At 34.2% G+C, this 24,166-nt stretch overlaps 1 protein-coding gene across 1 annotated transcript in view; it reads left to right on the top strand.

Moving 5' to 3' along the window:
- Window positions 1-2,113: 2,113 nt before the first annotated feature.
- LPIN2 (lipin 2) overlaps window positions 2,114-24,166 on the top strand; it is a 35,653-nt gene continuing 13,600 nt past the window's right edge. Inside the window, exons 1-14 of the mRNA XM_070942363.1 lie at window positions 2,114-2,234; window positions 8,406-8,603; window positions 9,865-9,960; window positions 11,615-11,916; window positions 12,752-12,859; window positions 14,155-14,281; window positions 16,080-16,416; window positions 17,762-17,861; window positions 19,033-19,220; window positions 20,576-20,669; window positions 20,937-21,006; window positions 22,058-22,147; window positions 23,145-23,224; window positions 23,987-24,134. Of these exons, the coding sequence (XP_070798464.1) occupies window positions 8,415-8,603; window positions 9,865-9,960; window positions 11,615-11,916; window positions 12,752-12,859; window positions 14,155-14,281; window positions 16,080-16,416; window positions 17,762-17,861; window positions 19,033-19,220; window positions 20,576-20,669; window positions 20,937-21,006; window positions 22,058-22,147; window positions 23,145-23,224; window positions 23,987-24,134 (1,929 nt within the window). The 5' untranslated portion in view covers window positions 2,114-2,234; window positions 8,406-8,414. The remainder of the gene's footprint in view (window positions 2,235-8,405; window positions 8,604-9,864; window positions 9,961-11,614; window positions 11,917-12,751; window positions 12,860-14,154; window positions 14,282-16,079; window positions 16,417-17,761; window positions 17,862-19,032; window positions 19,221-20,575; window positions 20,670-20,936; window positions 21,007-22,057; window positions 22,148-23,144; window positions 23,225-23,986; window positions 24,135-24,166) is intronic.

The following is a 24,166-nucleotide window of genomic DNA, read 5'->3' as shown; positions in this document are numbered from 1 at the left end:
TTTAGGACACAGAATAGCATGAAAATGTCATTTATTATCATCTCAATACTTTATGGCATGTTTCCTTTTACAGTTTTCTTATTCAAGAATTTTAAAGTTGCTTCTGGAGGGAAATCAGGATTACAGAAAGAGTAGAGTACCCCACCAGAGAGCAAAAACAGCATTCCTCACATTGGGGCCTTAGGAATTTTGAAACTGTTGCTCCCAATACCTTTGAAAGTTGGCATGAAATTGCAACCAATAGTGAACATAAGTAAAAGTAATTCTAAAAGTAATTAGAATGGCTCATGACCAAGGGATTCTCAGGCTGCAATAGAACAATGAATTAAATATATATTGGAGGGTTTATTCCTACAGAAAGTTTGTTTTTAAAAACTTCCTATTTTTGTTGTGGTTCAGTTACTTTTGATTTTTTTGTATGGACATTATGTTGATAGGATTATCTGTCATCAATACAGTAACTGCTTTTCTGAGTTCTTGTAAATTTATTTTCACAGGAACAATACACTATCTAGTTATTTCATCTTGTACTGTCCTCTTTTTGCTTTCAATCTTTTATCTCATCTTCACATTGTTTCCAAAATTTTCAAAAGTGTTGCTTTTATATTAGTATTCCCTGTCCCAATAAGCAGTTTGGGTTTGTTTCATCAGGTACTGAAGTATTTATTCTTCTCATGGTCTAAGGTATTTTCAATAATTTTCTCCAACAGCAAAATTCATTTTTAGCCAACTTTCACAGTCATATTCCTATTTGGAAAACCAAATTTCTATCCACTTTATGTTCCTTAATGTAATCAGTTATCTGGGGAAATGCTTAATTCTTCCCTCTCTTTTGACCTCAGCCCATACCATTCCACTAGCATGCAACTGGTAATGGGGCAAAATGCCCAGAGCTGACTAAGGAGATAATTGTATGATACTGACAACTCTTCTCTGTTTAGCATGTGCCAATTTTTTTTTATTAAACTTTATTAAGGTTTTTTAAAAAACAAACAAAAACAAAAGAGAAATAAGAAGAAAAAACAAACAAACATTCAAACAATAACATAGAACAACATAAACATAATATAGATTTTCAATTTGTATTGGATGTGCAGTGTTTTAACTATTTACATAGATAATACTTGGTGACATTTTAACTCACTTTTAACCATTATTTAACACACCTTTAGATCTTTCTTTCATTCTATCATGCAACCACTTGTACCACCTTTCCCACACCATATAGTAAACTGACTTTTCATCATTTAATTCATAGGTTAATTTAGTCATCTCTGCGCACTCGAGTATTTTCTTAATTGTAAGCTCTTCTGGTGGTTGAATTTTCTCTTTCCAATACTGTACTCCAATAGCATGTGCCAAGTTTAATCAGAAGTACTATGGTGGAATGTACAGACTTGACTCTCTGTCAAGATAATATAGGTATCTCTGATGAAGAAGCATCTCCTTGGGGCAGATCGCACCACAATCTAGTACAATAACCACATTTCAATATCAGAGCCTAAAGACCTTACCCAAAATACCCCAAGGAATTTTGATGTATGACAGAGAACCAGAGTTTTGGAAAAAAACAAAGTCCAGTTGCCTTTTGAAAAAGCACCGTTGGGACAACCATGACCTGGATGACTGAGAATCTCCATAGACAGAGGCCTATTTGTAACACAGCAGGAATGTTCATTTACATGTAATGTTTGTAACGATATATCCGAGCGGAAGGCATCCTTGAGGTCATGCCAAGCTCGGTGCCACCTACCAACCCTCTATAATCAAGAGATCATGACTCAAAGGAAGCTTTTTTTTCCTCGAGAAGCTCCTCCCCCTGGCCGCTGTCACACCCACTCATTAAACCGTGTCGCCAGACGTCGCCCCAAAGTGCCACAGTGGGTAGGGCGAGTAACGTGGCCTTCCCCACCCTCCCCACCGTCACGTGTCATTCACCTCCCCCCCCCCCGCCCCTCTCCCACTCCGCGCTGCCCTGTTGCCGTTTTAGCTTAGCCTTAGCCCAACAGGAGGGGGAGGAGCGAGAATTTCCGCAGCGATCTCGTGCGTCACTGCTGCTTCTCCCTCTTGCCCGCCCTCCCTCCGCCTTTCCCTCCCCCCCCACTCCGCCAGTCCCGCGCTGGCTGCCTGGCCAGCCCATTCAGTTCATTTAACCGCCGCCGCCGCCGCCAACGGTCGCTGGCAGCTGCTCCTTGCGTCTTTCCCGGTTCCATCCGGTTGAGAGAGAGAAAAAGGTAAGGAATGAATGAGGAGGTCCCGTTGCCCCCGGACGGGAACGCAGCCTTGTGTCAGATGGCTGGTTTAGCTGAGGGGCCGCATCCTTTCTTTTCCGTTCGCCCGGGTCCTCTCTTCTCCCGTCCTCCATCCTTCAGTCCTTTTCCTTATCGGCTGCCTCTTGGTCCCTTTCCTGTGCCGGCATTGCTGTGAGCCTGGATAGCTCACCCAGACGACCGTGAAGCCTTAATTTAGATGTGTTTGGGTTGCTTCGGTCCTTTGCGTGTATTCTTGCCCGGGAGAAGTCATCCCGGCAAGTCTCCCGAGCCCCCTCCGCCACCCCCACCCCGGAGGCCGAGCGTTGGTTTTTCAAAGCCCGAGCAGAAGGAGAAAGCTCGGGTGGGATTTTTCCGATGGGAATGGGGAGGGGGGATTCTCCCCTCATCAGCACGGATGATGTTACCTAGTTTGGGTAATGAAACGTCTGCAAGAAAACAAGCGACCTCGGAGAGCACCAAGGACCCCTTCTTGTCAACCCTAAACTACCAATATTCTCCTTTATTGATTCTGCCTTATTGATTCTCCTCTCTCCATAAGCCAACTGGGAAAACTGGTACTTCCTAAGTGCCTGATTGCGAGCGCAGCATCATCATAACCAGAATAATAATAATAATAATAATAATAATAATAATAATAATAATAATAATAATAATAATAATAATAATAATAATAATAAAGAAAGAGGAGGTAGAGGAACAGTTGATAGAACTAAAGGGTTTAAAATGGTTGGACTGCAGTTCTAAAACAAACAGGAAGATGCTTTGGGCATATGGCTGAGACATCTCACCTGCTTTATACAGTATTCAGTATACAAGGCACTTAACTATAATTAGTTCCTTATTATCACCAGAGCAATGGTTATCTTACTATTGCTAAAATTGCTATTAAAGTTAAAAAGAACTGTGGCTTTTTGATTTGTAGCAACCTTTGATGAAATCTTGGTTTCAAGCAGGATTATTTAAGTCCCGCAGTACAATGATTGCATTTTGAGGATTTGTTACTTTTGCTTTCATTGTTGTCACTCTGGCTTTGCCCCCCCTGCCCCCCCAAACTTCTGGATAGCCCAGTCTTTCATCAAAACAATGATGATACAGCTTGTTCTGCTTGAGAACAGTTATATCTCATTGTGATAGTTGGGTTTAAAATTCTCAAGTAAATTTGGAAATGTAGAAATGGGCAAATATCTAGCTAGAAAGTTTTATAAAACCAACCTACTAAGAAATTTATTGAGATTGGAGTAGATTTTGTAAGATATTTCTAGAACATTTAAGAAGCTTGCATCAGATTAATATGAAGTCTGAAAGTGGTAGACTAATATTTGAATTAGATCATAATGTTTACTTTCTAGTAGGGACTGTCATACAGCAAAAGTATGCTATAGTTGGGCCATATCTTTGGATACTTTTTCAAGCCTCATTCCAAAAAATGTAAATGTTTGGCAAATTCAAGCATTAATGATCTATAATTAAATTTGTTGTCAGTAACCATAACTTTTCTCTGTAGAATTTCTCAGTATTTTTTTTCAGACTTCATTAATACATTGTTAAATAAAACCTGTCCCAGTACAGATTTAAAAAAATGAATTTCAGAGGGTTAGACCAGACTTTGTCAGGGAGCTGCGTGGTGACCTAGTGGAGGCTGTGAGTTCAATTCTAGAGGAGCAGATATTTCTCTCTCTGGGCGCAAAGAAAAAGTATCTGCTGCAAAATCCATGTAGGCGTTAGGAAGGGCATCCAATCAGTAAATGCTCAGCTCTATTCAGTCACCTTGATTCCAACCCGATGCAAGGGGATTACAGGGTCGTTTTTTTTTAAAAAAAAAGACCAGACTTTCTCAAATTTGTTACCCTGGAGAAATGCCTGAAACAGGGGTACTCCTGCATTAAAAAATTATCTTCAGTTCAGACCGTTAATATGATTCATAAACTGAATTTTGGCATGTAAAAATTTCCACCACTGCAGTTGCCATCATTGAGCAAAATTAAAACACAATGTTTTTCCATCACAATCTTGTGAATTGTGACCACTCATGAAACCCCATTTGAGAAAGGCTGCTTTAGTGTCAAAGAAGGAATGTAACATATGATTTGCTACATTTGTCAGTCAGCTGTTTTTGATAAATTATATTCCTTTCATAAACTTAAAACATTTTATAAGTACAGTATTGGCACCCATTAACGTTAATATTAGTGTTTGATTTTTAAAAAAAAAATCAAAGCTTTTCTTGCTATTTTAAAATAAGAATCCATTTGGCATGAGATGTAAAATCTTTTCTTTTCAGTAAGGCTCAAATATTTTGTACTGCCTTTAGTGCTGTATATTTCTATACAGTAAGAATTCTATTATGGGTAGTGCTTGCTTACTAACCATTTGTTCAGTGACTTTTTGAAAGATATAGCAGCACTGAAGAAATGATACTTATGCCTTCAGCAGTCTCAGTCAGCCACTACCGCTCTTTAGTCTGTACTTTAGTTTCAGTGGCACTGGGGCTTCCACTGAGGAGTGCTACCTCAATCCAGTGCAAAGCACCCGCCACCTTCGCTGCCTTTGCTGTGCACAAATGACCTTTGCCTATATGAGGCAGCTGCTGACCATGTCAGGCCTACTCCTCAAGCTAAGCAGGTTTTCAAAATTGTGTGCATCCTTGCAATGCTTTGGAAGGTTTCTGAGAAGGCCTCGTGAGAATGGTGGGCATGGCCATCTTGTGAGGTTTCAGAAGGTCTCAGAAGCCTTCCAAAGCATCACGAAAACAACACACTTGATTTGAAGAATGGTCTACATGGCCTTGGGAAGAAATCCTGGAATGGCCAGCAGCTGTGTTACATGGAGCCAGGGGTGGTGCTCCTCAGTGGGAAGAAGACAGTGAAGGTCATTTGGAATAGCAGAGACATCGAGTGCAGGACAATGAGGATGGCTGGGGCTTTGCACTGAGGTAGCTGGCTGCAGAGCAGGTCTTAAGGTGGCACTCCTCAATGGACCAGTGGCGCTGAGGCTGAAATAAAAATTTGGGGTACCAGTGGCTGCCTAAGACTGCTGAAGTCTCTGGACCTCTACTTCAACCCCAGGGACACTAGCGCCGCTACCACTGCCAATGAGTGCTGCTGGGCAGGGCAGCCAAAATAGCAGACATGGGGGAGAGATTGGTGAGTGGGAGGGGTTCAAGAAAATACAGGGTCTATCAAGGCTTGGAAGAGACCAAGCCAGGAATGTCTTGCATCAGAGTGAATCCTTGCCTAATACCTGGTGGGATTTGGTTAATAATATCAAAAGGACTATTGAGATTTCTGTCACTAAGCAATGCAGACATGTGATGTGTTTTACAACCATATTGCTTAGCAACAAAACTTCAGGTCCCAGTTACCATTGTAACTCAAGAACTACCTTATTCCATATGGCCTAGATTTAATTTATAGATAAAAAAGAAACTATATTATTTTAAAACTAGGAAAAATAGTTTTTTCCTCTCTTTTATCTTCTTTCCCCTTTCTCTTCATTTCTGGTTTTTTTTTTTTACTGTTTTGTTCATCTAGTTTTTGTGATAAATAATAACGATACATAGTGATTTGGTTGGCAACTATTACTATTTGTATTCCTTTAATTATTTTTTGTATTGGTTTATTAATTAATGAGAGCCAGTTTAGTATAGTGTCTAACACATCAGGTTAGAAATCAGGAGATGATGAGTTTCAGTTTCGCTTTATGTACAAATCCAGTTGGGTGATCTTGGCCCAGTCACTTTCTCTCAGCCCTAGGAAGGAGGTAATGGCAAACCACTTCAGAAATACCTTTCCAAGAAAATTGCAGGGAGTTGTCCAGGCAATTTCCAAAAATTGGATGATTAAATAGAAGATAATAATAGTAACAACAACAATAATCTAGGATGCTGGCAGTAACCCATATCAACCATCAGTGCTAGTCAATGATATTTGTGATACATTTTAAAATGAGTTTCATATTTAATGAATAAAAGATGATGATGATGATGATATTATTATTATTATTATTATTATTAATAATAATAATAATAATAATGCATTAACATTTTAAAGAAAGATAATGAGATTGAATAAAGCATTGTTTCATTGTGTTAATACACTGAAGCTTGGCTTCTTTGAGATATTTAAATGTGTTTCTTGTTTAGTAATTAAAAAGATACATATTCTCTTCAGGCAAGCCCAGGTTCCGTTTTATGTATAATTTTTGGGAACAATAATGAAATAGATTGTCACCACTTTTTTCATTTATAATACAAGTGTCGGTTTCAATTTACTTCAAGGGAAATCGAGAATATTTGAGAGAAAAAGTAGCCCGGGTACCAAAACTTGTGGCCACATTTGTACACATAGTTGTAGACAATCACAACATATTGGATTGGATATAGCAGCATATCATGTGCTTAGTTAGATAAAAATAATTAAGGTAATACTAGGATATAATGAAAGCACTACTACCAAGACAGTGGCACATTTGAGAAAATAGAAAGGCAGTTCATGGACATAGATTCTCTTTAGGGAATATTTTTGTGAGTTTATCTTATAATGACCTTGCTTCCTAGAGTCTATGCTTGTTCCCAGTATCTTCCTTCCAGCTTTATGTACATTCCTTGACCTTGTTTTATGGCTGAGCTTATAGAGTTCATGGTTTGTAAGTCCCTGGTAGGTTATAAGGAACGGGGATGTTTTACCTCGTTTTTGTTGTCCTAACTGTCACACATTTTTGTCCTTTATAATATTATAGCTTAACTAGTGGCAACAATAGCATTTATCAGATTTACATAAAATAGTAAAGATGTGATTTTTTAAAAAAATCTTGAATAATAGATATGTTGTGAAAGCATAGAACAACTTAACATGTACTTCAATATTGTATGCATTTAAATATTAACTAAAAGGGGGGATTTTTTGGCCATGCTGTGACTTCCATTTGTTTTTAGCTGTCACTGAAATAAAGCTTTAAGAAAACCTTGGTGAGAGCAGAGTCTGGGATATGGGGGATGAATGCTGAGAGTCTGGATTCTGCGTTTGGTGGGAGTAGAGTTGGAAGAGGGGGGTTATTTGAGTGGTGGTGGTTGCATTTAGGATGGCATGGTGGCTGCAAAATCATCCATCTTGTGAAGAACAGCCAGTAAATTGTTGGAGGTGACTGAAAATAAGAGATGATGGTGATGGAGAAGAGAAGAAGAGGTTAGTAAGAGAGCACTTTCCTCTAAGCCAGTGGTTTTCAACCTTTTCTTCACCATGGACCCTGTTTAAATACCTTTTGTGGTCACGGACCATGGACCATAGATTGAGAATCACTGTTCTTAGACCACAAGAATGACAACGTGAGTGGAGTTGAGGACTTAGAAAAGGTTTTATTAAATCAGGGTTGTGATGGGTCTGTACTGGAAGCTACATGTTAGATATGATATAACTTAAAATAGAACCAAGGTCTAGTGATTAAGGCACCAGGCTAGAAACCAGGAGATTTTGAGTTCTAATCCCACCGTAAGCAAGAAAACCAACTGAGTGATTTTGGACCAGCCACTTTCTTAGCCACAGAGTCAGACTCAGACTCAGATGAAAAGCCAGTCAGTCAATTCCTATAGTGACCAAATGAATATTTAATATTAAGTCCTTCAGTCGATCCTTGCCTAAAAAAATGTACAATAGCGATTATACACCTGTGAATATTAAGGGTAAATATAACCAGTGCATGAGCAGAATACAATGATCGTCTGCAGTTTCCTAAGTTTATAAACTGAGTGTTAATTCTGAGTTTCCACCTGAATAAGGTATACATACCATACCGTATGTTTTGTTGATTTGTTTAGACCCTATACATGTATTACCAAGATTATTTTGCAATTCATTATAATAAATGGGCTTGAACTTTAGTCTCATAAGATTTTTCAAAATTCTCAAATAATTGAAAGTGTACTTTTGACATTTTTGACAATACAAATTACCTCTTTTATTCTGAAGTTACGATTAACCTTTTACTTTAGTACCTTTCACATATAACCACAGACCACAATTATCAGATGGATTATAAATTAAAATTTATGATAACATGATTGTGCATGTGTTTTTTTTTTTTAATTTAAAGTTCTTTGTATTTGGAATAATATTTCCAATCAACATTTCCTTTTAGCTTTAAAATATGAATTATGTTGGACAGCTTGCTGGACTTCTGGTTACTATGAAGGAGTTGTATAAAGGCATTAATCAAGCTACACTTTCAGGATGTATTGATGTAATTGTAGTTCGGCAGCAAGATGGTACATACCTATGTTCACCATTCCATGTCCGATTTGGAAAACTCGGTGTCTTACGTTCAAAAGAGAAAGTGGTGAGTACCATGAATGTCAGAGACTAGGAAAACAAATACCTTTCTTTTTTGCCAGTTGTATGTACAATGTAAATTACGTTGTTATTGGGGCACATCATTTTTCCAGATTCAATAAATACTTGTAAAGTAGAATAGGCCTTGTTATGCAATAGCAAAGTTCTGTTCAGTTATCCAGTATGACCAAATAGAGGTCTTTAGAAGTCTGGCCATAGAAAGCATAACAATAAAGAGCATAAATATCAGTAATATAATGGTGTAACAGATGCATTCCACAATAACTATTAACAGTTGCATCATGAGAATAAAGAATGAGATATGATATTAAATGCAAATAAGCATAGGTACAAGTGGGGAATGCAATAGCATACTATCCTTATATAAATATATAACAAAGCCACCATTCTGAGATGTATAAAGTTCTGATTCTTCCATTTCAACAAAAAACTTTGGAAAGAATCAAGAATAGAATAAAGTGATTTAAGAACTGAAACATTTTTCTTACAAAGAAAGTCAGAGATTCATGGGGATGGGGCAGTAGCAATTAAAAAGAAATATAGAAATTTGTAGAATCATGTGGAAAGTAGAAACAATGTATGTAAAATTTGTAGCATTTACCCAATATTAGAATTTATATATTGTGTTGGAATCACTGTTTTCTTAATTAAATCGAGGAATCATTTCCTTGATAATTTAAAAGGAATCCTTTTAAGAGCAAAAATAGATCTGTTAAATTGTCAGGAATCCTTGATAACTTTTATTTATTTATTTGATCTTTATGCATGCATTACAGGTTATTTATGAACAACTTGAAAAAAAATCAGATCATAATGTGGTTCCTAGAGAGTATGACATCACATTTTGCCATTAAGATAAAAAAATTAATCAACAAGTTGCCAAATACAAAATATTTTCTTTATTCTTTTATTTGGCCTGCCTTATTGCCCCCTTCCAAGAGGGGGCTATTGATGCTCCTGCTTTTCTTTGTCTTCGTTTACATAGTCTTGTATTTTAATCTTTTTAAACTACTATTGTGCTTATTTTTAGTTCTTTTGTTGTATTATTTTGTGTTTTAATTTTGTTCACCATTCAGAGTGAGTTGAGCATCTGTATAAAATTAACAAATAAGTAAATAAACATGGTATATTGGTAATTCTTTTGTTTCAACGGTTTGGATTAAAAGAATAATATATTGATTAAATATAAATATATATTTTCAGGTGTATTTTTATTGCAGCAAGTATTCTGTTGTTTATTTTTACAGATTGATATTGAAATCAATGGAGAAGCAGTTGATCTTCACATGAAACTGGGTGATAATGGAGAGGCTTTCTTTGTGCAGGAAACAGAAGAAAAATTTGTAAGTCTTATTCCAAATTCTAAAAATTTGTAACTTTATTCCAATTTTAATATTTGGGCAGATGTTTGCTTTTTATTTAGAAAAAATAGTTTTTTGCAAGCCAACTTTTATTTTTTATTGTTTTCTTTCCCTTTAATTCCCTCTCTCACTTACCTTTTATTTTATTTTCCCTTTCTCTTATATGTTTTTATTCCTGATGTTTTTAGTCTCCTGTACATTCTCTCTCTTTTTCTTTCACATATAACATGAGATACCAATCAAAGAATATTCAGGAATACTAAAGAATATAACTCAAAACAGTAATAAAAATATTAACATGAGACAGCAGTTAAAAATATTCATGAATACAAGTAAACAATACAATGAAGAAAGACCTTATGTTGCTTTTGCTATTTAGGGACCCTTATGAGATGATAGTGGATAGATCCCTTCAAAGCTAGTAAACATTATTAGCATACTCCCAATTAGGTCTGCATTGAAGTTCCATCCTGTGGAGGTTTTTTACTAGCTTACATAGATTTTGAACCCTAGTTAAGTATATGCTTTTCAGTGGTGTCATTTCACTGGACTTTTAAGAAAAAAAGGAAGGCAAGTTTGTCTTATTTTGGGATGCTTTAGTTTTCTGTCAAAAATGAGATAATCGAAGCTAAGGAGTCCTTGTTTTTATCAAGTGTCGAGAAGATGTCTCAGTATCTGTTTCTCAACGTTAATTGGACTGAAGATGAGAAATATCATCCTACTCTACACAGGTCACAATCTTTCAGTAAAACCACCAACCCTCAGTTCTGAGATTCTTAACTTCCAGATGACTCTCCTTAGGAGATTTATAAACTTGTTTACAATTAATTCAGTCTTTCAGTCTTTTCAAATCTTTTAATCAGCATTTATCTCTTAAACAGTACAGCTTTTTTCAAGTATTTCTAACTTTTATCAATCCAAAATAATAGGAGAAACCAACTATATTGGTGTTGCTTTTCATTTTTTTTTTAAAAAAATGTACTTTCAAATAAAACAAAAAGGATCTCATTGGAATCATCAAAGCTAATTATAGTTGGGGGGATGCAAAATTGCTGAATCTTTGTAATTTTTAGCTTAAATGAATAAGGGTGATAGAGTATGAAATGTGACAGTGCATATAGATGTGGTATATGCATTCATCAATCATTTTCCTGCTGTGGAATAAAGGTAAGAATTTTGAAAATATTTCTTCTGTTTTCATTAATTTTTTTATTATGAATCCCATAGTTTAATTTTGTATTAGGAATCCCATACTTTACCAGACCATAATAATTAATTATTGAGGCTTTTCATATAAAACTAAACAGTGGTTGTACCGTAGTTCTATTAGGCAAGTATGCCTTTCATGATGAAAAAAGACAATCGGTATCCAAATCTTAGTGAGTGCCAATACCAACACATCTTCATTTGAATGTGGGCATGAAAAGTTAACTTCATTTTCTCATCTATTAATATATGCAAATAATAATTTTAAATGGCTATCACAGCTCAAACATACATTTTTTCTGGAGATCATAATGTATACTTCTATATCTGTTTCTGTTATCATCAGTGTTAATTTCTGAGTTAAATAATGTAATAATTTCATAAAATATATGTAATGTATAAAATTCATGTTCACCTAAATGATTTTTAGGAAAACGTTCCAGCCTATCTGGCAACATCACCGATAACAACAGAAGATCAGTTCTTCAAAGGAAATGATGACAATTTGATGAAGTCAGGTGAAAATGAAACAATAGATTTAAGCTCAGAAATCCCACAAATTGTAGAAACAGAGCCTTTTTTCACCTCTGGGTCAGTAAAGAAAAAAAAACGAAGAAAAAGAAAATGTAAACAGGATGTGAAAAAAGAAGAACAATTCTCTTCTCTTGGAGCTGAGGAAATCTTTGAAATGGAAATAAGTTCAGATGATGAGAGGTGCATTCAACCTTTGAGGTAATATTTTTTAAAGTTCTGTTGGTTAGACTGTCATATTGTAAAAAGTTCAGTAACAATATTTCATTTATATTATATAAAGTCCTAAATTAAAATAATAGTTTTTATTTTATTAATTCAACTCGTTAGAAAACTGTATAAGTTTAATTTATCTTTCAAAATTCATATTCAGAGTAATGTAATAATAACTTTAAAATTAGCTAATGGAATAAGTAATGAGCAATATTAGATACCAGTAGGTATGTTTACTACAAAAAACAGATTTTGTAAGTGCTATAACAAGTAAAAATTTATTACTTTTACTGTCAAATAAGAAAAATGAAAAGGTAATCTTTCCAGAAGGATGCAACTTTAAATAATTTATCTAGTTAATATTAAGTAACCATTTGTGGAACTTGGTAAGGATTACAATTGAAATATAAAATTTCTATAAAGATCCTTATATTTATAACAATTAATGTAGATATTTTCTGCATAAATGTTAGGCTTTATTAATACATATTTAAAAGCAGATGTATATATAGGCTATTTTTCAAGATCCACTAAGTAAACACATGGTAAACAAGTATTATAAAGCCCCAAATATACATCATTCTATAGAGATCTTTGCTGTATAGACTTGAAAGTGTATCAAGGAGCAAAGACAATTACTGATCTTTCAAGCTTTGATCTATTAAAAAATGTATCTAAAATATAGAATTGTTAACTGAATTGCTGATATTGGGATGAAAGTGTCTACCAGCTTACCCTTTTTCCCATGTGAATTATTGTTACTTTAATGCTGTCATTTAATACTAAATTAAAGTTTCTTTTATACATCAATTCTGTGTTACAGAAGCCCTGCAGATTCTCCACTAAAGGTTGAAGAATATAAAGATATGTTGATTTACCCTTCAAAGGATGATTACCCTTTATCAGACGGAGACTGGTCTGTTTCAGAGAAGTAAGTCATCTTCATGTATCATTCTTTTATGAAAATGATATTAAGAGTTAAATATTTTTCACAAAGTCTGCAGAAGTAAAATCATTCGGTTAGTAACTGTGGGCTGCCTCTACTTTTTGGTATTGTTAGGGATCATGTATTTTGAAAAAGAAACTTTTCTGACAGAGCAGCTCTTTAAGTGTAGGATTGTTTTTCAAAAAAAAGTGGGCGCTTTTCATATTTCCTTAAATTCTCTTACAATTCAACTTCCCTTTTCTTGTTAACTCAGAAGCAGCATAGGTGTCCGTGGATGTGGAGAACATATGAGAAAACATACGTGATAACATTGTGACGCAAATTCTGTTCCTTATGTATTACATTGCAATGCAAATATGAAAGGACAGAGTATGTGTTGTGCTATCAAGATGTATATTCATCATTTTGGAATCATCATGGTTAGATTATAAGAATATATTCAAAATTCGTAGTGTAGGGCACATCTCAAGGCCCATTGATCTCTTTTCGCTGCCCTTTCTAAGTATATGGACAGTTGTAAAAGCAAAAAATATTAGTGTTGAGACTGAAAGAGAGGGTGAGCAGAAGAACAAAGGAATCTAGCCAATCTCATCTCTTCCTCCAAAAATAAGTTATATTTCAGTATAAATTATGTGTAATTTTCAGTTATAGAAATCAAATTAGTGATTTTTTTTCCCATAGCTTTTGAATCTGTTTTATGTATGAAAAAAGAGTTCTACATGCATCAGAAGTAACTACCTGTGAACTGAAACGAGGCTTATCTGGCCAGACATATTAGTTGTGCTGATAAAAAGATGCATACTGGTTTTTAACATTTCATTTAACATTCATTTCACATAATTGAATTAATACTAGTACAATAGCACTTGGTTTGAGAGAATTCTGGCTTCTGGCTTCAGAAATTTTGCTAAATTTCTGTTGAATGTACTGCTTTGTTTCTATTTAAATCTGTTACACAACGATATTGGCAAGAGATTGTAGGTAAACCTGTTTTAGAATTGAAGCATACTTTTATAGCATTTAATCTGAAAATCAGGAAAATATAACAAAAAATTGAAAAAGATAAATGTTCTCACTGCTATGATTTTATTTAAATTTTCTCGATCAGTCTAAACCAGGGGTCTCCAACCTCAGCAACTGTAGGACTTGTGGACTTCAACTCCCAGAATTCCTCAGCCAGCAAAACACCAGCTTGGCTTTCTGCTTTACTGCTTAATGTTAATTAGAGAACATTCTTTGTGTTACCTTGTACAATAAATGCCTTTCCTTTGTTTTAACAGCCCTTTTAGCCAGCCCACTTGTCCTAAAAGTGATTCAGAACTGGAAGTTAAGCCTACAGAGAACTTACTTATTAGAGGAGAATCTCACATGGAATGGACCTGGGGAGGCTTTCCTGCATCTACCAAGGTAAACCTCATGCAAATCATGAAACCTTTTGATAATACAGTAGGCATGTGTTTATCAGGAGTAACGTTATGAATCATTTTCTGAAGAAATAAATGAAAGGAGCTGCTCTTCTGGTTCAGTATAGGTCATTTTATAAAATAGTCAAAACATTTAAAGAAAGCGTCTAAAAAGTGTTAGTTAAGGTCAATGCAACAAAACTTCCCCCTCCCCAACTTTTGCCTTTGTGAGCAATTTGGGAAATTCTACTGGCTGTTGTAAGGACTCTCGTTGATCTAAACCTTGAAATTTGATATCACTGATCTACGTGCTTAAGTAAATTTTGCAAATATTTAAAATAAATTTCCATAAGCTCAGGACTAAAATAGTGCTAAAGGTTGTGCTGATTTGTTTAATTCCCACTTTTCTATAGACATAGGTTTCAAATTTTAGAATTTGATTTATGTTTGTGGGAATTATTTTGCTTAGTGAAGTCCTAAACAGTGGTTTAAAAGTTATTGAAGTCTACTGTCATCATTAAAACTTATGCAGTAAACACTAGGAAGACTTGAGTTCATCTTGAATTAGAATGCTACCAGTACACCAGTGTGAGCCACCTAGAGGATTATATATGAATTACCTGTATTTTACATCTTACTTAAAATATATTACATGCAGCTGCTTCTCTGTTTTATTACTTACTCATTGATAATGTACTATGGCCTTCTTACAGGAAGGATAGGATAAGAAGTAACCAACTATAGCAGAACAAGATGGTCTTGGGCCACTCATTTTCTGTCACTATATTTTCACAAATAAAGTTTTGTGAAAATAGAAAGACATTTGGGATCATTAAAATTTGTTGCATGTGGTATAAACAATAAACATATTTGAGCATCTTATAGAAATAGTGAAATTTAAGGTACAGAATAGTTTATAAATCAGTAAAGCAGCAAGATTCAACATTTTACTTTGTATTTTGATGTGAATATTGATGACAAATTCATTTATTGTTTTGTGAAATTGATTTTTTTCTCATATAAATCGCTGATATATAGATATTATATAAAAACAATAAAACAAATTCATGTAAACATTAAAATAAATATTTATATGGGATTAGTAATGAGAAGTTTAACCATTTAAGTTTGGGCTAACTGCAGAGACCCATAACTGTTGACCTTTTCTTGCATTTGGTTTTTTCTAATTCAAATTATAGAAAGGGTTTTTTAAATTCAAACTGACTTATGTAATCAATATTAAATATTTCTAAATTTAATATTAAATCAATATTAAAATATTGAATAAAAATAATATTTTAACATTTAATATTGATTAAAAAATCTTTAGACTTAATTAGAAACAATCTTTTAAAAATATGAGTATAGATTATAGATGAAAGAAACAATGGCTTGTAAGTTTCATGAGGCTGGGTTAAAGGACAAGCAGCTTGTGTATTATTGCAAGTTTTCCACTGATTAATGACAGTATGAGAAAAATAGCTATACTTTTATCAGTGATTTGACTCTTAATAGATACTTAGATACCATAGTATCTATTTCTATAGGACCTATTTCAGAATCATGATGAGGGAGAAAACTATACTGAAAAATATACTGAAGGAGTATGAGAATAAAGATCATATCCAAACTGGGACAAACAAGATATCCATATTTTCTATAACTTAATTTATGATAGATCATCATAGGCAAACATCCTTCAGGCTTTGCTAATATAGAGGTTTGATCAGTTCACACAGATCTGAACTGAACAACACAGATGATGAATGACTATTTTAGAAAAAGGATGCTTTCCTTTTCAGATAAGCAAGAAGGAAAAACTGGAACATCCTAGAACAGCTACCATCACTCCATCAGAGAAGACTCATTTTAGGGTTATATCTAGCAGTGATACGATTGAAGATGATATTCTGATGAATGATTCAGTCTGTACAGTTTTAAAACCGGAGCCAAGAACACACCCGCTACTTAAAGAGCTAGATATCAAAGACAGACTTGCTTCTGCAGTAACAGAGCCTGTTCTGGACATTCTTGAACATTGTCCTGTCTTAGATTCTGATATACTCCCCAGCCCACTAGTGGAGTCGCCATCAGAAATTAAGCCACCAACAAAACTTGATTCTCCATCGAAGAAAAAAGGTATACACTTTTAAACTAATTTCTTTGTAACATTTTGAAATACTTTTCTGTTTTTCCTAGCTTTCAGATATTTAACCAGTTTTGAGAGGTAAGCAACAAATGTATACAGTAGCTTTGCTCGCAACCATTCTTTTAATCTAGGATAAAGAATAATTTGTATCTCAGATATGAGCATTTTGATTTTACATATATCATGGTGTAATTGTTTTTCTATAAAAATTACAGAAGAAAAATATTCATCTCCTTAATCCTGGTAGCTAGCTTAGTGCTAGTTGCACCAGTGTTCTCACAAATATTCATTAGTGGCCCTATCCATATGTTTTAAGATACTTTTAGCAATAAAAATCTAAATAGGAAGCAAACCTACTACAGAGCTCCACCTATTAGATAGTATTATCTTTATAGTAATGCTTATGAGTCTCAAAGCTCTGACTGGGACGGTAGAGAACATCATAGTTTTGTTTCCCAGTAAATGAACCTTTTGTGACTGGTAATGGCAGCCATTTTTTAAGTTACCACTATACTGATTTTAGTAGTATAGGTAGTCCTCAATTTACGATCATAATTGGAACTGGAACTTCCATTGCTAAGCAATGCAATTGTTAAGTTAATCATGCCAGATTTTACAACTTTTTGCCACAGTCATTAAGTGAATCTGGTTTCCCCCATTTACTGTTTGTCAGAAACTCCCAGGGAATGTTGTAAATGATGATCATATGACCCCAGGATGTTGCAAGCATTGTAAATGCCAAGTACCCGAATTGTAAATGTCACTGCAGAGATACTGCAACAGTCTTAAGTGTGAGGATTGTTCATAAATAACTTCAGATGGTTGTTAAATGAAGGGTCATAAATCAAGGACTACTTGTATAATATGTGCTCTTAAAATTACAAATTTTAGAATTTTGCTTATTTGCCATATCTCCTTGTGTCTTTTTCGCCCTTCTTAAGAAGCCTAAATAGAAGGAAGTCAGATTCTTTTTGAACAATATGGGATAGAATATAACAGTATTGCCAATAGAATAAAATATATATAGCTCATGTTTGAACTGCAGTTGATGCTATTGTTTGAATTTGGTTGTTTGCTTGCAGTTGTTTCGTTACCGGACATCTTCAAATATCGGCAAGCAAATATTCAAACTCTCAGGATTCCATATAAGAGGATTTTCAGAAAGAAAATACCCCAGATCACGCATAACAATGTTGTTTAGCTTGCTAGTTTACTTCTTATTGACAAAAGCCCCCCCCCCCCCGCCCCCTTACAGGAGCATTTCCCTTGAAATTTCTTTTCCTACTGTATTTTTTAGATTCCTCAATTGATCAATATAATACTTTTTCTTTTTAGGGATACATAAAAGAAGTCAGCACCAAGGACCTGATGACATATATTTGGATGATCTGAAAGCTCTAGAACCTGAGGTTGCTGCTCTTTATTTTCCCAAAAGGTATTTAACAAAAATCTAAATATTGCAGCAAATATTTCAGAAATGTTGTATATTTAATATCTCTTTTAAGAATATGTATGGAATCAATGAGACGCTGCCAAAGGCATTCTTAAACTGCGATCTCTTAAACTGCTTAACTGCTCTCTTTAAATAGCAGCTGTATATTTCACCCTGTTATTTTCTTTTCAATAATATACATCCTTTTTATAATTACCCTGATACATATGAATAAATCTTAGGCTAGTTTGAAAAATAAGTTTTTAATTCATCATAGCTCCTCAGATAAACAATATTAGATATGGAGAATGGAAATATTCTCCCTGACTTTTTAATAATTGCATAGCTGACTATGAGACTCTCCTGTTCCTGTGTAAGATGTGATCTTACACATCTACTTGTTCAGTGACTGTCCAAAGTTAGGTTGGTGATGAATGAGGAGGACTTACGGTTGCATCCATTGCAGTTTCCCTGTGGTCACATGATTATGATTTGGGCACTAGGCAACAGGCCTGAAATTATAACATTCCAATGTCTTGTGTTGGTCACATGATCACCATTTATGGCCTTCATTGCTGGATTCCATCAAGAAAAGTCAATGGGCAAGCTGGCAAGAGGTTGCAAATGGTAATCACATGACTGAGAGGCTGAATCATGCAGGATTCTGTTAACAATGGCAACTGGGGATGCAGGGATTGTCATCATAAATTGACAGTCATAATGTCACGCCTTAGGATCACATCAGTTAGCAACACTGCTAATTCTCTTCAGTCCCAATTAAGATTATATATTGTATACAACTCAAGTAACAGAAAATAAAATGCAATGGCAGTCTTTGTACCATACTTGATAAGTGAATGTCACTCATTGCAAGAAGAGTTTGAACAGATCAGCCTTTGTTCTAATTGCATAAAATAATTTCTACAAACTTACAATGTAATGAACATCTAAATGATCTAAAAATGTCTGTATAAATAATATTTAAGTTTTTTTGTTTTAGAACCTGTATTTTTTATACATTTATATATAAATAATTTTTATTTTATCTTTCATTGATTTTATTTTAATTTCTTTCATTGTGGTGAGCTATAGTTGAGAGTCAGGCAGCATGCAAGTTTAATGAATTATTATTACCATTGTTATTGTTGTAAAAGACTTCTTTTATGCTCTTTAGTGATTCTGATCCGGGTACTAGACAGTGGTTGGAGTCTGATACTTTCTCTGGGTCCCAGTCTCCACAATCGGTTGGAAGTGCTGCTGCAGACAGTGGTACCGACTGTATGTCTGATTCTGCCATGGACTTGCCTGATGTTACATTATCTCTTTGTGGAGGTCTTAGTGAAAATGGAGAGATACCTAAAGGTATATTTTTATCCTATTGCTACTTATATAACTTGGCGAGGTCAAATGAATACAAGAATCTGCAGTATGAAGCTACAAAAGTGTGCTACATGTAAGATAGAAGCTTTCTTTCTGAAGATAATTTCTATATACCATGTTTCCCCAAAAATAAGATTTTGTTTTATATTTTTTTGAACCTCGAAATAAGCTCTTGGCCTTATTTTCGAGGAGGTCTTATTATTTTAGGGTGCGTGGAGGCAGATGGGGCTCCTCTTGCTGTCTTAACCTGATTTCCAGCTCTGCATTTAAATATTTTTGGGGAAGGCTTATTTTCAGGGGGAGACTTATTTTAGCGCATGCGCTCAAAAGCCCAATTGGGCTTATTATCGGGATGTCTTACTTTTGGGGAAACAGGGTAGATGTGCAATGTGTAAAATGTCTAATTGTTTCTACTACTGGAAGTGTTTTGTACTGTTCATTTTCCTGTGATAGAAACATAAGCGTATATAGAAATAGACATTTACCATATTTACTTTTATTCCGTTTAATTATGTTTATCTCTAATGTTCAGGAAAAGAATTCTCCTAACACATTATCCTTGTTCTTTTACTTTGAATGTTTTAGTCTTTATAATAGAAATGAATGTCTTATGGATTATGTTCCTATAGTTGGTGCAATGAATTGGTGGATTGATACAAACAGGCTCTGCCATGTATGGACAAAAGTTGTGTCTATTTGCTGCCTAATTTTGAAACATAGTAAGGTCATGTAAATCAGCAGTCCCCAGCCTTTCCAGCTCTGTGAACCGGTGGGCGAGAGGAGATGTTTTCATGTGCACGCATGACATTTGTGCAAATGGAGCTTTGCATGCTCGCCTGCCACTTGCATGGCCTGGTTCCCAATGGGCTGTGGACCAGTACCAGTTCATGGACCAGCGTTTGGGGACACCTAATGTATATAGTTACATGCAGTTGCAAGAAATAAATCAGCCTTTCTTTTTCTTGCAGCTGTCTGCATTATTTTTATTAATTAATATTTTAAAAGGGTGGCATACATTTTAAAAATATTATTAAATTATTTTAGGCACTTTTTAGATTTATATGCATGTATTCTCTACTACCTCATTGAAGTAGTTGAAATATATAATGCTGTAATATATGCTATAATATATGAACATATATGCTTTTCCCTGTCCTAAAAAGTGCATGCAGCAGGTATAGACAGCATAACAAATGAATGGAAATATATTCAACAGCAAAATGAACATAACTATGGCAAAAAGAGCATAATTATGTAAGAGGAGCCAAATGAAGAGATTGCTTGTAAAGATGATGAAACATGTTTCAGTCAATTGATGAAATATCTTTGCATTGCAGAAAAATTCATGGAACACATAATTACTTATCATGAATTTGCTGAAAATCCAAGTCTTATAGATAATCCTAACTTGGTAATAAAGATATATAACAGGTAATTGTATCTAAGTCTTCTGTTGCTAAATTATTTTATTCTAATTTTATTGTATTGACAGATAATGTGACTGTCATTTTATTAGATATGTCTTCAAATTATTTAAAATTAAAGTTTAACTTTATTCAAAAAAAATAATGAGGAATTGCAGCAGACTTTATTATACTTGCCAGGAGTCTGAGAACTGTCTAAAAGAAATAAAACATTTTGTTTACAACAAAGAATGTGTAATATATTCATAATAATTAACTGTTATGTTTACAATAGGTATTATAATTGGGCATTGGCAGCTCCCATGATTCTCAGCTTGCAGGTGTTCCAGAAAAGTTTACCACAGGTAATTAAATATCAGTAAATATTCCATGACTATTCACATTAAGTCATAGATGCAGAGACATATCAAAGTTCTGTGACAAGAAAGTGTTCAGGAGAGACAATCTCTGACAGAAAACACATTCAAATAGATATTCTGTGAAAGTAAAAATGCCAACTGAGTAGTTACTGGTGTGCATGATGTGATTAGAGATAGATAAGATAGGGATGAAATGTTGAGATACAAAAGCCAAAAGGCGAGTGTTTCCGTCATGACATTGTCCTGCACATTTTGTCATTGTTCAACAATGCAATTTGTATTGACTGCCCATGCAAACAATATATGAAAGATTACCAAGAGACCCATGTTCAGATCCATATTTATCTGTGAAACCACAAGATGAGTTGTTCTCAGTCTGGACCACTTGAGACAGTGTTGTGAATATAAAAATTAAAGGTGGCCGCATGTAACCTGCTTTGAGCTGCTGTTACCACTGAAATATTAGTGTCATCCTCAAAATTGCAATTCCTTCTCTGATATAATAGTTAATTTAGAAAACAGCTCTGCTTCTTGTAATTTGGAATTGCGTTTGAACATGCACACACATTAATGGATAAGTTGTGGAGGGGGTATGATATATTTAAATGAGACCCAGTTTTGGTGTTGCCATATTCACTGATATATCTTTGCCCATTATTTTTATGTGGTTGGATCATTTTTTCCAAAAGTTCTTAATTGCGGAACAATTTTTTATTTTCATTTTTTTCCAGAGAGCTGGAAGAATAATCTGCAAGTCAGAAAACATTATGAGAAATTAGGATGCATTGATTTGGCAGTATCCTACAATATGTAATACTGAAATGTGAGTCAGGCAGAGGGAGCTGTTTCCCTTTTTCAAGGGAGGAGAACAGAGTCCATGAAGGTTATAGAATTGTTCCCAAATGTAAACATAGGAAACAGGAAGTTTAATATAGTCAAATAATTACATTAAATATATATATCTGCATGGTACCATGTTATATGCTGCAAAAATGAAGTTGACATTGCAAATGTACATTAAAAATTAACTCTTTAGACAACAATTGAATCCTGGATTAAAGATAAAATGCCGAAGAAGTCTGGAAGGTGGTGGTTCTGGCGAAAAAAGGACAGCTTGATTAAACAGGTAAAATAAAAAACCACGTCAGCTGTAAATCTGGACTAGGAGGTTATATCCTAAGCTTTATGCTTCATGATTCAGAAATGTGGATTAAACATATTCAGGTACAGAGTGAATTTTTATTTGTATAATTCACTTAGTGTCACTTGCATCACATACTCTAATATTAATTTAATGCAGTTTATATTTAATTTTAAACTATTTGTCATTATATTGTCTGCAGAGATCTGTGCTAGGTTTGGGGGGGTGTTAGAAGATAATGATTTTATTAGTCACTTCAAACTGCTGACAATATGTCTGACACTTTGCAATGTTAAAATATATGTCAGATTTAACTGAAGCTGACAATTGCAAATTAACATCAGAAATGCTACAATGTATCTTTATCATATTCCCCCATTTGTTATCAACACTGTTTACTCCACATCTTCAATCCACATCTCACATCTTGATTTTTTTCCTTTGGTGTTATCAACAGTCTAGAACTGTTGATAACAGTTGAAAGAAGGAAACTTTCAACATAACACCCCAAAAGTAATATATTTTGAAAATGTATAAGCAATTGCAGGCATTATTTTCTAAAGCTCCTCACTTGGTCTTATTCATCAATTACATTGCTTTAATTTTGATTGGAATATTTTATTTAAATGTAATTATTAGCCCTACAACCAATACTGTAAGAATGCTATTGGTAATAATTCTGTTTTAGTAATGAAATCTGTTCTCCTATATTCTGTTTTTCATATCAAACACTTTTTTGTATGTGTCACTATAATTAAAAATTTGCTATATTCATGTGTATGTTATTATTTATAACTTCAGAGTGCTGAGTAAAGTTGCATCCTGTTCTTGGTTTAGTAGTGATGTTAAACAAATAATTAAATATAATATTGATGCTATTACAAATGTTTGCACCTAGATTGATATGTAATTCTGGAATGCAACAGTTATCTTTTTGTTGAGGTGACAATGCAATGGTCCTAACACACTGTTCTGATGCTAGCTTCCAGAAACAAAGGATGGGAAATCTGAGGCTCTAAAAAATGACCAATCAACAACTATAAAGGAACAAGTTGAAAACCGGTATGTCATTTTGAAAATTAATTTATGCTTAAAGACTCTTGCCTTTCTAGAAAATTGGATTTTTAAAATACATAATGTTTTGATGTTTTGGAAGGATTGTACACGGTTGATAGTACCTTTCATAAAACAGATTTTACCCTCAGTCTGTGGAATCTTCTGGTAACACTTTTAAAATTCCTAACCTGAACCCTGAAATGCGGTATTCAATTCTGAGCTGGATAGACTAAGAAAATTTCATCATAATACTCAATTTTAATTTTTTCCTGTTTCAAAAAAGTGCTAGAATGCTATGGTCACTCTGGCATTTTTTATTTTTCTAAAATTCAGAATGTAAAAAAATAGATTGAGAAACAGTTATTACCAAAGGTTAACTTCCATGTCTAAAGATAACTTGAATTTGGATCTCTCAGGTCCTAGTCAAGCAGCTTAAATAGCTGCACAAGTTCTAGAATACTTGTGACCAAACGATATCTTAGCTAGGCTTAATTCAAGCAATGTTATAAAATCAGCTTATAAAATAAAACCACTGACTTTAGAGGAGTATCCTTGAGAACTTACTTCAGAACAAATGATGTTATGTTGAAAAAACATTCTGTGTCTAAATTGGTTTTGTCTTGAATTAGTAAAAATTCTTCCTTTTCCAATCTTTGATCCAAATATGTTGTTACATATTACATATTATAAGCTACCAGATGCTATATTTAAATAAATAAATAAATCTCTCAAAGTCTGATACATCTTGGTATATCTATGTCATTTCAGGCCTCCAGATGATGAATCTTCTAGTGATGATGAAAGTTCACAGGAACTGAAACAATCCTTAATGGCAGATCCCGCTCCACGTGAACATTCAAGTTCTGGAAACACAACATCTTATAGAAAGTCACTTAGATTGTCTTCAGATCAAATTGTAAGTTGTTATTTTATTCCAACATTAAATAC

This window comes from Pituophis catenifer, unplaced genomic scaffold (genome assembly GCF_029215685.1).
Source record: "Pituophis catenifer annectens isolate HBS135680 unplaced genomic scaffold, rPitCat1.0.hap2 SCAF_3, whole genome shotgun sequence".
Classification (NCBI taxonomy): Eukaryota; Metazoa; Chordata; class Lepidosauria; order Squamata; family Colubridae; genus Pituophis; species Pituophis catenifer.
This window is presented reverse-complemented; position numbering and strand designations above follow the sequence as displayed.